A 12,310-nucleotide genomic window follows, 5' to 3' on the forward strand; every position below is an offset into this window, starting at 1 on the left:
TGTGTCATTTTCTTATAAAATATTATCATGGCATTACAATAAAGAATACAATCGAGGTTTGGGTGTCACTTAACAAACCAGATATCAGCTACAGTTACATACACATGAGAATAAAGGGCAGAGCCCCCACCCCACCCAGAGCCCTTACTAATTATACTGTTTTATTATAGTTTTTCCAATTGCAATTTCTGGTGAATACTTTTCAAAATATTATAAACCAAACCTTCCGTATCAACGCATGTGTATTCATCATTCATTTTTTTCTATTATGAACTTCGAAAATAAATTATAATCGACGACAAAAATACAGCATCCGAAAACGGCAATCCGAAAAATTGTACGCGTTTTGCACATTAATGATTAAATAAAAGGTGCACATCGTTCGACTGCTTTATCTCTTATTACGACGTTTGCCATCGGCCGCTTAATTGTAGGCAGAGGCCAATATCAAATGCAAATTATTTATTCCAACTATAACACTTTCGCAATGCCGATCATGTTTTCATCAAACAACGTCACAGCCCGTGATTTACTATACACCACTTCAGTGTAATTCCAAACACGTGTTTCTTTAAAATTAGCTGACCATGGCATATGCCGGGTCCCTTTGAATTGGGAAAAATTCGCAGCGTTTTGACTAAAATTGGGGTATTTGTATTGTTGCTGTGTTGCTAAAATGCTTCAAATGGAGAAAAAGTGTGCTTCAGTTTTATTTTTAACCTGGTTACCTGTTTAAAAATTGAAATCATTATCAATTTATCACACATCAAAAAATGTTAAAGCAGACGACAAACAGCGGTTATTACGGGGATAATTCGTTGATGGCGATTTAATAATTATTTCATCAAGCAATTTTCAACGGCGTAAAAAACAAAACCGGCCGAAAATATTCGCGGCGATAATGACATATTATAATTGGCGAAAAAATAATGGAACTAACAGTACCGATAGTTGGTAAAGCACCGGGAGATTAAAAAGGTTTTTTCCAAAATATATCACTGCTGTCTGACACTAAGAAAAACGCTCTAGGCCACGATTTCGCATAAGTTATTGACGCGTTTATGACAATACACATGATCGAGTGTGTACACAGGTAATCTCGTTATCGATTTTTCCTGCTTGATGGCCCGATTTTCAGGCGTTTCGCACTCGCCGGACAACTTTTAGAGGCAATTATTTTTTTGATGTATGCGGATAAAATAATCGCCATTTTTTCTAGACAATTTTAAGAAATAATAGCCAGTTGGATAAAATAATCGCCATTGGCAACAATGTCTGGCAGCAGCGTGAGCACTGTGTTGGATCCTGCGATAAACAGTAGGGGACTTTTATTGCTTGGCAACCATGTAGTAAAAAGTTGCAGCTTTCAACAGACATACATTTCATACATTCAGCTACAGAAATATAAACATTCTTGATCTTATATGAAATTTTCTATCAAAATGAAAAATCAGCAACCTCTAACACCACAGCCGTTTGAAGATACACTTGCACATCATGGACCCAAAGATATGTTGCTAGAAAAAAAACACATGATCTACATTAAATGCAAGCAAACCATGTAATGGGGTATGCAAACTTGCTGATTGATTTTCGAGTAACATTTTTCCTCAAACCGTTCTGATTTGCTTATTAAGTAGAGTGCAGGATCATCAAGTCCAACTCCCAGGGTTTGTCAGATAACTTCATGCTTGTGTCGAGGTTTTGGTATAGTTTGTACATTGATAAATCTGATAAAAAATCAGACACAACAAAATTGAAAACTGAAAACCTATCTGTCCTCTTGCAGGTGGACATCCTCCCAGGCCAAAAAGGACAACATAGAGGAGGAGCTGGCAAAGTATGATGGCAAGTGGTCCCTGGAGGAACCCAAGGACTCCGCACTGATTGGAGACCTGGGACTCGTACTCAAGGTGGGACATGATACAGACATTATTTGTTTTAACCCTTACCACTCAGGTACACCCTTTGACATGTGTAGCTCCTTAGAAAATTAATAGATTCAAGTATAAAAGGCTTAATATCCAACCCTAAATTACTAATGAGCATCAAACTCCATAAAGCCGTTTTTGCTGTGATTCTGAACTGGAATGGGCGTAGGCTAGTAACCTTGATCATAATGCAATCATTTTTCACAAGAACATTTTTCATTTTTGTGACTAAATGTATTGAATATCTACTATCTTAATTGTATTGAATTAGTACCTGATTGGAACCTCAATGACTTTGGGACCACTGACAGTTCTGCAATTTCAATAGTTTTTTCAGATTATTTTTTGTCAATAATATTCTTGTGCAAATTCAGAGCATGTAATGTTTTTTAAGCAATTTTAATGAATTTGTTCCCATTTGCTATATTTTAAAGCAGAGCAGACAAAAATGTTTGCAATGTATAGAATCCCAATTCTATTTATTTGTAGTCTTTTGGTATAATTTATATTTATGATGATTATGTATTATGTTTAATAAATATTGTATTTAGGTTCTGATTAGGATCCATTCTCAGATGTCAACATTGCTGCATTATTATCCCCCGCCATAGGCGGGGGGATATTGTTTTGGCGTTGTCCGTCCTTTCGTCTGTCTGTCCGGCACTTTTGTGTCCGGAGCCATCTCTTGGAAGTGCTTTGCCAGATTTCATTGAAACTTGATATGAGTATATATATGGATAAGAGGATGATGCACGCCAAATGGCATTGTACACCATAGGATAATAACGGAGTTATAGCCCTTTGTATCTTGAAAAAATGCTTTTTTGTGTGTCCGGAGCCATATCTTGGAAGTGCTTTGACTGATTTTATTGAAACTTGGTATGAGTATATATATGGATAAGAGGATGATGCACGCCAAATGGCATTGTACACCATCGGATAACACAGAGTTATGGCCCTTTGTAACTTGAAAACATGCTTTTTTTGTGTGTCCGAAGCCATATATTGGAAGTGCTTTGACGGATTTCATTGAAACTTGGTATGAGTATACATATGGATAAGAGGATGATGCAGATTGGCCTTGTTTATCCGTCCAGAATACTTTTGTGTCCAGAAGTATAATCGCGGGATATCAATTCAACGAATTTGCCTGTTCAAGTTAGATTGGCACATATTTGTAAATTTTGAAATATACAAAGATTTTGAACATCATCTTCATTATGCTCCCCCCAATTTTTTTTGGGGGGGAGCAGATATTCGCCGCTTTGTCTGTCCATCGGTGTGTCTGTGCGTCCATCCGTCCGTTTCGTCCGTCTGTGCTATTTCTCAGCAACTAATGACCGGAATTCAATGAAACTTTATGGGAAGCTTCACTACCAAGAGGAGATGTGCATATTATCAGCTGGTTCTGGTCGGATGATTTTTCACAGAGTTATTGCCCTTTGAAATTTTCCATTAACTGTACATATAGTGCAATTCTTGTCCGGGCTATTTCTCAGCAACTAATGACCAGAATTCAATGAAACTTTATGGGAATCTTCACTACCAAGAGGAGATGTGCATATTATCAGCCGGTTCTGGTCGGATGATTTTTCACAGAGTTATGCCCCTTTGAAATTTTCCATTAACTGTACATATAGTGCAATTCTTGTCCGGACTATTTCTCAGCAAATAATGACTGGAATTAAATGAAACTTTATGGGAAGCTTCACTACCAAGAGGAGATGTGCATATTATCAGCCGGTTCTCATTGGATGATTTGTCACAGAGTTATGGCCCTTTAAAATTTTCCATTGTACATATTGTACATATAGAGCAATTCTTGACCGAGCTATTTCTCAGCAACTTATTACGGGAATTCAATGAATCTTTATGCAAAGCTTCACTACCAAGAGGAGATGTGCATATTATCAGCGGGTTCTGGTCGGATGATTTTTTACAGAGTTATGGCCCTTTGAAATTTTCCATTAACTGTACATAGAGTGCAATTCTTGTCCGGGCCATTTCTCAGCTACTACCGGAATTCAATGAAACTTTATGGGAAGCTTTACTACCAAGAGGAGATGTGCATATGATCAGCCGGTTCTCGTCGGATGATTTTTCACAGAGTTATGGCCCTTTGAAATTTTCCATTGTACATTAAGTGCAATTCTTGTACGAGCTATTTCTCAGCAACTAATGACCGGAATTCAATGAAACTTTATGGGAAGCTTCACTACCAACAGGAGATTTGAATATTATCAGCCTGGATATGGTCGGATGATTTTTATGCCCTTTTGAAGAAAAGGGGGTATATAGTTTTGGCACTGTCTGTCTGTTAGTCTGTCTGTCTGTCACACTTTTCGTGTCCGCTCTTTAATTCAAATAGTTTTCATCCGATCTTTACCAAACTTGGTCAGAGGTTGTATCTAGATAAAATCTAGGTTAAGTTCGATTATGGGTCATGCTGGGTCAAAAACTAGGTCACAGGGTCACTTAGTGCATTTCAATAACCACTTTTTTTGTCCGCTCTCTAATTCAATAGTTTTCATCCGATCTTTACCAAACTTGGTCAGAAGTTGTATCTAGACAATATCTAGGTCAAGTTCGAATATGGGTCATGTTGGGTCAAAAACTAGGTCACGGGGTCACTTAGTGCATTTCAATAACTTCTATCAAAGCGTTTATTGGGGGCATATGTCATCCTATGGAGACAGCTCTTGTTCACAGAGTTATGGCCCTTTGAAATTTTCTATAAACTGTACATATAGTGCAATTCTTGTCCGGGCTATTTCTCCCCAACTTCTGACTGGAATTCAATGAAGCTTTATGGGAAACTTAACTACCTTGAGGAGATGGGCATGTTATTTGTGGGTTCTGGTTAGATGATTTATTTAGAGAGTTATGGCCCTTTGAAATTTTTAAGTTGCTAAACCATCCATCGTATTATTTTGTATAAAGTTATGCCCCTCAAGACGTTTCCTTTTATCTGAATATATAGTGCAATATTGTTACAAAAAAACTTTGGGGAGCATCACCCGTCTCCGACAGTTTCTTGTAATTAAGCGGTTTGAATATTAATCATGGATGTCTGTTGACTATGTTGAACAAGATTGCAGGGCTCGCGCTGTCGTTCGCCACTTGAGCCATTTGCGAAAATATTGAGAATTTGGCTCAAGAAAAATCCGATTTGCGAAAATGCTAAAATCTCGTAAAATTTCATTAAAAACAGCCGCCATTTTAACCCGAAACTGGTTTTCTATATTTATCTCTTTGTTTCAATGAAAGTATTCGCAATTTGGACAGTGAACGAAAACCGGTCTGAACCTGTATCGAGACATCGCTTGACCTTATTGTTATTGAAGTGCCATGGTAGCTGCCCAATGAAAACTGAGCTCGCGTACACATGAAATGACGTTGTTTAATGAAACGGAAAAAATGGGTGGAGCTTTGAATACACAGTTAATATTGTCGTCTGCAAACAAAATAGCGGCCGGTCGCAAATGTCGTATCATAAGATTAAAAATGAAAATAAGCGTGACAATAAATTAATTATTTCCAAGCTGACTATCGATCTAAATGAAAGAGTGATAATTAAATAATTAGTTCTATGTCGTTGATGTTACAACTTTCTGCCGATTTTCGGTTGAAATAAAAGGTGTTAATTAATTAATTTGATCGTTTTACTCACACACTATGCTAACTAACAGCGGCGTATTTTAATCAAAGGAAAAAGGTGAAAAACACGCACGGTTTAATTGCAATTAAAGTTTAATTAAAGTTACGAATTTGTAACACATTGGAAGAGTAATTCATATCGTCTACAATATAAATGGAAGTGACCACTTTGTCTGTACAGTCGCTAACATGGCTTCTTTAAGGCGCTTGCGTTAAAATCCAGAGGTCTCGGGTTCGATCCCGGGTCGGGGCACATACATGCCAGTCATGTTTCAGCGGAATGCTGACTGACAAATAAAGGCTTAGCTCGGCATTAAGGCTAACATGGCTTCTTTAATCTTAAGGCGTCCTTTGAACGAAAAATGAGTCTGAACAAAAAAAATAAAAATTAAAACACAAAAAACTAGAGCATTCTAAGAGTCATGAAAAGTTGATAATAATTGGCTTCGTTTTGAGAATGAATCAAAATCAATGTACTGTGACCTATGCATTAAGGTGCAGAATTCCAACACGTTCACTGTAGGTTGCAATATCCTGAAAAAAGACTCGGTGACGAAACAAGCAAAGTCTAAAGGTAAGATTTTGAAGATGAAAAAATTGGTTGGCAATAGGCCCTAAAACGCAACACAGACAATCTAGGATCCAAATTTTTTTCGGGGGGGGGGGGGGGGGGGGGGGGGGGCATGCCCCCGGACCCCCCCTGATTCTGGGTGGCTTAAAGATATTTTGGGCCAGCGCTAGCCCTGGTTTGTGCTAGTTATCAATTATATTATCCATCTTAATCTTTCTATATGTGCATGGTAGTAACATGCTTGTACTTATTTAAAGAATTATTCAGGTCTGACTTGAAAATGCTAATGTGGTACAAAGAAGGGAATGCTTGTGCATAAAATTTGCTGTTTTAATAATTCAGACAAAAGCCAAGCATCACGCAGTAGCCAGCAAACTAGACAGGCCATTTGAGTTCAAAGGGAAACCATTTATAGTCTCGTAAGTTAACTCTCTCAGTTACTCTCTCTGTGTTAATGTAACCTTGTATGTATTTATGTTTTTGGTCTGTAATAACCTCTGATTACATAAATTTTTTGAAGAACAACAAACCCCAAAAGTAGCCATGAACAGGATAATAAACTAAGCATGCCAGTAGCCTCAGTTAGCCTATGGAAATATAACTCTTCAAATTAATGCATGTGCATGTATGTCTAGTTTTAAACTTGTTTTAAAAACTCTGTTACTGGTGTTCTTGCAAAATCAAAATGTTTTTCTGAATTTGATTGCTTGTGTCTTACTATTGTAAATGTGCTGTCTTATGACCTGCAAACTGTGATCAAAGTAACATCAATCATGTGTATGAAGATATTAGGGTAGATGGTATTTTTGTATCATTAGAATAGAAATTTATATTTGCTAAATCAGGAACATGTTTGCATGGCAAAAGTTTTCAAGGTCATACATTTTCAACTTTAAATCATGTGTTTGTATTTCAGATATGATGTGAAGTTCCAGAATGGCATTGACTGTGGTGGTGCCTATGTGAAACTTCTGACCAAAACTGACAAATTTGACCTAGTAAGACACTGGTACATGTATTAATATCGGTGTTATAACTAGTATTAGGACCTTATTTGCTTACCTTTGTTCTTTTGAAACTTTATTGAGAATTTTGAAGTTTTTCTCAGAACATCTAGGGGTCCGCCCCACATATTAAGGGTCGTAGTCTTGTTTGCTCCTGCTTATTTATATTCCTGGATATGGTGGTAAGATAATGTTGTTTAATTACTTTAATTACTTTTCTTGTTTTGCTGAAGTCTTAATCGCCAGAAAAATATGAATATGATTTTAGGCTTTCTCAATGACGTAACAAAATGCTCAACATGAAAATTTACCTGTATGTATAATTTATGTCAGATACAATAGTATCAATAGAATAGTAGCATCAAAGACGCTCAACCTAAATTTGTTCTTTTGTCATAAGCAAGTTGTGAATAAGTTGATTCCATAGTGAGTGATGAAATATGTTAAAGCTGGATCTGTAAAAGCATTCTGAGATTTGCTGACCACTTCAATGAGAAGCTAGTTTCTTTCCCAGTGCAGTTTAATTGTTTCAGAATCATTTCCCTAAATTGTTTTTTATCCTTTCAGAAATCATTCCATGATAAAACACCATATACAGTGATGTTTGGACCTGATAAATGTGGTTTGGATCACAAGGTACAATTATAATTTAGTACAGGTTCATATTGTATATTCAGGAAATTTCTTGTTTTAGAAATGAAAAATGTTTGTCAGTACAGTTTTCATACATCGTTAGAGTCTATAAATGATTTAAACTTTATACTGCATGATTTGTACTCTAGGCAACTAACAGTGGTTTATTTGAGTACAGAAAGTTCCTTAGCTAGAGTGTATTTGAAGCAGAAATAAGTGCCACACTCTAAAACTATATTTCGTTGTCTATTGTTTCTTTAAATTGTTATACATGTACATAGTATGGCCCATGGCAAGTGATTGCCATTTCTGTATGCATCGGAGATTTTTTCCGTGACCTTTGATTCCAAGTTTTTATTCCCCCGGTAGGGTGGCATATAGCAGTTGAACTGTGTGTCCGTCTTTCTGTCCACCATTCTGTTTTCCGGAGGTTTTTTACGCAACCCTTTCAGAAATTGAGCTCATTTTTGGTATGTGAGTCTACCTACATGACCTACAGATTAAGTGATAAATTCGTTCTGGTCCATTATTAGCTCGACTATTATATATGAAATATATATACAGTCAATCTTGTATTAAGAGACCACTCAAGGGAGTAATCAAAAGTGGTCTCTTAATAAAACGGTCTTTGAATACAAAAGGCCATTCTGGAAGAATGCTTACCCTCAATTTTAATCTATATGAAGGATTATCTCTTTTATCCACAATGATTTTAACTTTTATAATAAAATGAATATAAACACAATACATAAACAATATTTTACTTATAATGTGTTTTATTTTTCACTTATTATAAATTATCATTTATTATAAATCAATTGTGTGTACATATTTATTTGCAAAAACAACATAGACAAGGAAATATTTTTCCTAAGAACAAAGAATTTTGCTAAAAATGTGTAACAGTCTACATATACATGTGTACAGCTAAAACTAGAAATAAATGTCAGAAGCCAAAAGCTATGATATATTATCACATGTATTTCTCTTTCCGTTTCTATATTGCGCGTTTTTTTTTCACCTGACACATTATTTTCCACGTCTTCAAGCTCCTCGGCTTTACGCTTAAGAATGTTCTGAATTTGGGTTTTTCCGACTCCAATCTCGTCTGCGATTTTACGTGCACTTATACTCTTTGACAATTCCAAAACCCGAATTTTCTCGTTCAACGTTAACACTTTTTGTTTTGACATTTTAATTTCTGCATGTACGCTTAAGGAAATCTAACTCGATTATGATACATAATGAGCTGAAAAAATTAAAACACGTCAATTGAAAACAAACAATCAGACCTGGTTGGAAAATTTATTAAGTAAATAACAATGTGATTGGCTTACAAATATCTACTAATTAGCATTATTACAAATTGGTAATGTACGGATTTCGACAGATGTTGCCGATTAATAGTTTATTTTCCGCACTTCTCAGGAAATGTTTGTCGCGTACAGTGCATTGTTTCTGCACCTGTTATCTATACTCGAGAAAAATCGGCATTGTCTCTTAACGATCCACATAGTAAACTATTTAAGCTGTAGACTGTGCGCAATACGTTCCCCTATTATTCAACTCAATAAATTAATACGCAGTCTACAACAATACCGGTCAGAACCGGTCAACGAGACAAAGCATAATCATAATGGTTGTGAAAACAAAGCAGAGGTGTAACAGTACATCTTATCGGCTTAGATAAACAATTAACACGGATTTGTCCCTGAAAGATCGATAGATTAACCACTTTTACCTCCTAGTGGTCGCTTAATACAAGATTCGGACATCAAAATACACACAAATCAGCGGTCGCTGGTCGCGTAAGACAAAAGTCGCTTAATACAATATCATTATATAGCGAAAAAGCTCCGTGGGATTTCAAAATGGTCGCATAAGACAAAGGTCGCTTAATACAAGTGGTCGCATCCACAAGATTGACTGTAGTGGAGCTATCCTACTCACCCCGGCGTCGGTGTGAGCGTCTGTGTTAGCGTTAGCGTGCAAATGTTAAAGTTTTCGTACTACCCCAAATATTTTCTTTGTCCCTTGACATATTTCTTTCATATTTTGCATACTTGTTTACCAACATGACCCCAACCTATAAACAAGAGCAGACAACTCTATCAAGCATTTTGTCATAATTATGGCCCCTTTTCCACTAAGAATATGCAGCAAATGTTAAAGTTTTCGTACTGCCCCATTTATTTTCATTGTCCCTTGACATTTTGCTTTCATAATTTGCATACTTGTTTACCAACATCACCCCCAACCTATAAACAAGAGCAGACAACTCTATCAAGCATTTTGTCATAATTATTGCCCCTTTTATTCCTAGAATATGCATATTATTGATAAATCTATGTTAAAAATTTCGTACTACCCCAAATATTTCCTATATCCTTTGACATATTGCTTTTATATGTTGCATACTTCTTAACCAACACGACCCCAACCTATAAACAAGAGCAGACCACTGTATCAAGCATTTTGACATAATTATGGCCCCTTTTACACTTACATAATTGAGCATTTTGCTTAAATTGCCATAACTTCTTTATTTATGATCACATTTTATTTATTTTTTTGACAAAACAACACACCCCACATTATAGCCCCCTCTCACCCCACCACCCTAAATTTTTTTTTTTTTTCAAACATCATCTAATAAATTACCCCCCCCCCCCACATGATACCCCACTCTCCCCCCCTCCCCCCCCCCTCCCCCCCCCAAATTTTATTTTTATTTTTTTCCTTCTTTATTTTTGAAAGATCGTCTAATAAATTATTGAATGTGAACACTTTCCCATTGATGGCTTACGTTATACTGTCAAGCACTAGAATAGTCGAGCGCGCTGTCCCCTGACAGCTCTTGTTTTTATAAAAGTTATGGGCCTTGGACTTAGAAATGTATGCGTATTATAACTTTTTTCTGGAGGTTTCAGATATTGAGCTTATTTTTGGTATTTGAGTGTACCAACATGACTTACAGATGAAGTGAGTTTCGTTTTGGTCCATTGACTTTTGGCTAAGTTATGGGCCTTGTTTTCTGTAAATAGCTGCTTCAAAGCGCAATAGGGGCATTGTGTTTGGCAACCACAGCTCTTGTTTTTTTTATGTTGTGCATTATTTCTCTGCTAAGTGATACAAAGTGTGTATTATTTATGTTTCAGCTGCACTTTATTTTCCGCCACAAAAACCCGAAGACTGGAGAATTTGAAGAGAAGCATGCTAAGAAGCCATCAGGCAACCTGGACAAGTACTTCACAGACAAGAAAACACATCTGTACACACTTGGTGAGTCTTCTGTGGGGAAAATATATCACAGTTCCTGTTGGACATGGGAAAGCAGTATTTTTGAAGCACATATATTTAACTTACCAGTTAGCATTTGTTAATCAAGAATAGTTTGCAATTGCATTACAGTAGATATGGTGTAACCGTGTATGCCTTGCGGCTGATAGGACCAGGGTTGGATATTCACTTAAGGGGCCTTCTTAAGATCTTTCTATAGACACTAAGTCTTTCCAGGCAGCAGACTCAAGAATGTTTCTATAAGCCCAATGCTATTTTATAAAATATTTTTTAACCACTCATATGCTAGGGTATTTTTTTCTGCTGATGTCCTTGTTTTTTCAATTACTATTTTTACCTGTTGTGAACTTTAGTAGGATCTGTGTAAAAATGCAAAGATTTGAACTTGGGTAAGGGGTGTCATCTGCCTTTCATGTTATCCATTCTCATGTCTGAATTTAAAAATGAAGGATTTAGTTGACATTTCTGATATTTCAGTGGTTAGCACAGCAAATGGTTTCATATTTGAAATGATTTATTGCAAACACTCAGACAAACAACAGAACTGCAGTGGGATAGATTTCAGTATATTAGTTTATGGAATGCTAGTGCTTTAAGTTGTCATGGTCAAAATATTAAAATAAGTTTGTTTGTTTACAGAGAGGTTCTGTTTCATCATATTACATGGATGTGATTTTTCCTTCTTTCAGCTGATTTCCTCCCTTTCAATGTCAAACTTATTTCACAACTAGTTTGTAACTTTGCTGTATATAAAAATGAAGAGTTTAACTAAATCCTGTAAGGGAGGGGAGGTGTAGGGCATTGTCCTCCCCTTAAACAGTTCTATAATCACACCCCTGATATTAATACCAGGAGGAAGAGTTTTAAGCCATCTATGATAACTTAATGATAAGCTCCAACCCCTGTGTACAATACAACCATTTTACTGTTGAATTTGATGACTTTGTGCAAATGTTCTCAATGTGCAGTTATTCTATGCGAAACTGCTTTTGAAATGACTTGTCCAACACTTGAGTGGAATTTGTGTTGTCCAGTGAATATTGAGTTTTGACTTGCAAATCATAGGTCTGGTCTGGTTGCTTTCAGTTGTGAATCCTGACAACACATTTGAAGTTCTCATAGACAACTCTGTTGTCAACTCTGGCAGCTTGTTGCAAGACGTAAAGTGAGTGAAGATATAAATATTTATGTTTATATTATTAAAATTCAATTGG

The 12,310-nt window shown here is 36.2% G+C and overlaps 1 protein-coding gene across 3 annotated transcripts in view; it reads left to right on the forward strand.

Moving 5' to 3' along the window:
• The window catches only part of LOC127857782 (calnexin-like), a 51,433-nt gene that overhangs the window by 15,234 nt on the left and 23,889 nt on the right, over window positions 1-12,310 (forward strand). For all 3 annotated transcript variants that reach the window (XM_052394438.1, XM_052394437.1, XM_052394439.1), the window contains exons 4-9: window positions 1,790-1,913; window positions 6,502-6,578; window positions 7,076-7,157; window positions 7,731-7,799; window positions 10,955-11,078; window positions 12,183-12,261. In XM_052394438.1, the coding sequence (XP_052250398.1) occupies window positions 1,790-1,913; window positions 6,502-6,578; window positions 7,076-7,157; window positions 7,731-7,799; window positions 10,955-11,078; window positions 12,183-12,261 (555 nt within the window). The remainder of the gene's footprint in view (window positions 1-1,789; window positions 1,914-6,501; window positions 6,579-7,075; window positions 7,158-7,730; window positions 7,800-10,954; window positions 11,079-12,182; window positions 12,262-12,310) is intronic.

Source organism: Dreissena polymorpha, chromosome 14 (assembly GCF_020536995.1).
Source record: "Dreissena polymorpha isolate Duluth1 chromosome 14, UMN_Dpol_1.0, whole genome shotgun sequence".
Taxonomy (NCBI): Eukaryota; Metazoa; Mollusca; class Bivalvia; order Myida; family Dreissenidae; genus Dreissena; species Dreissena polymorpha.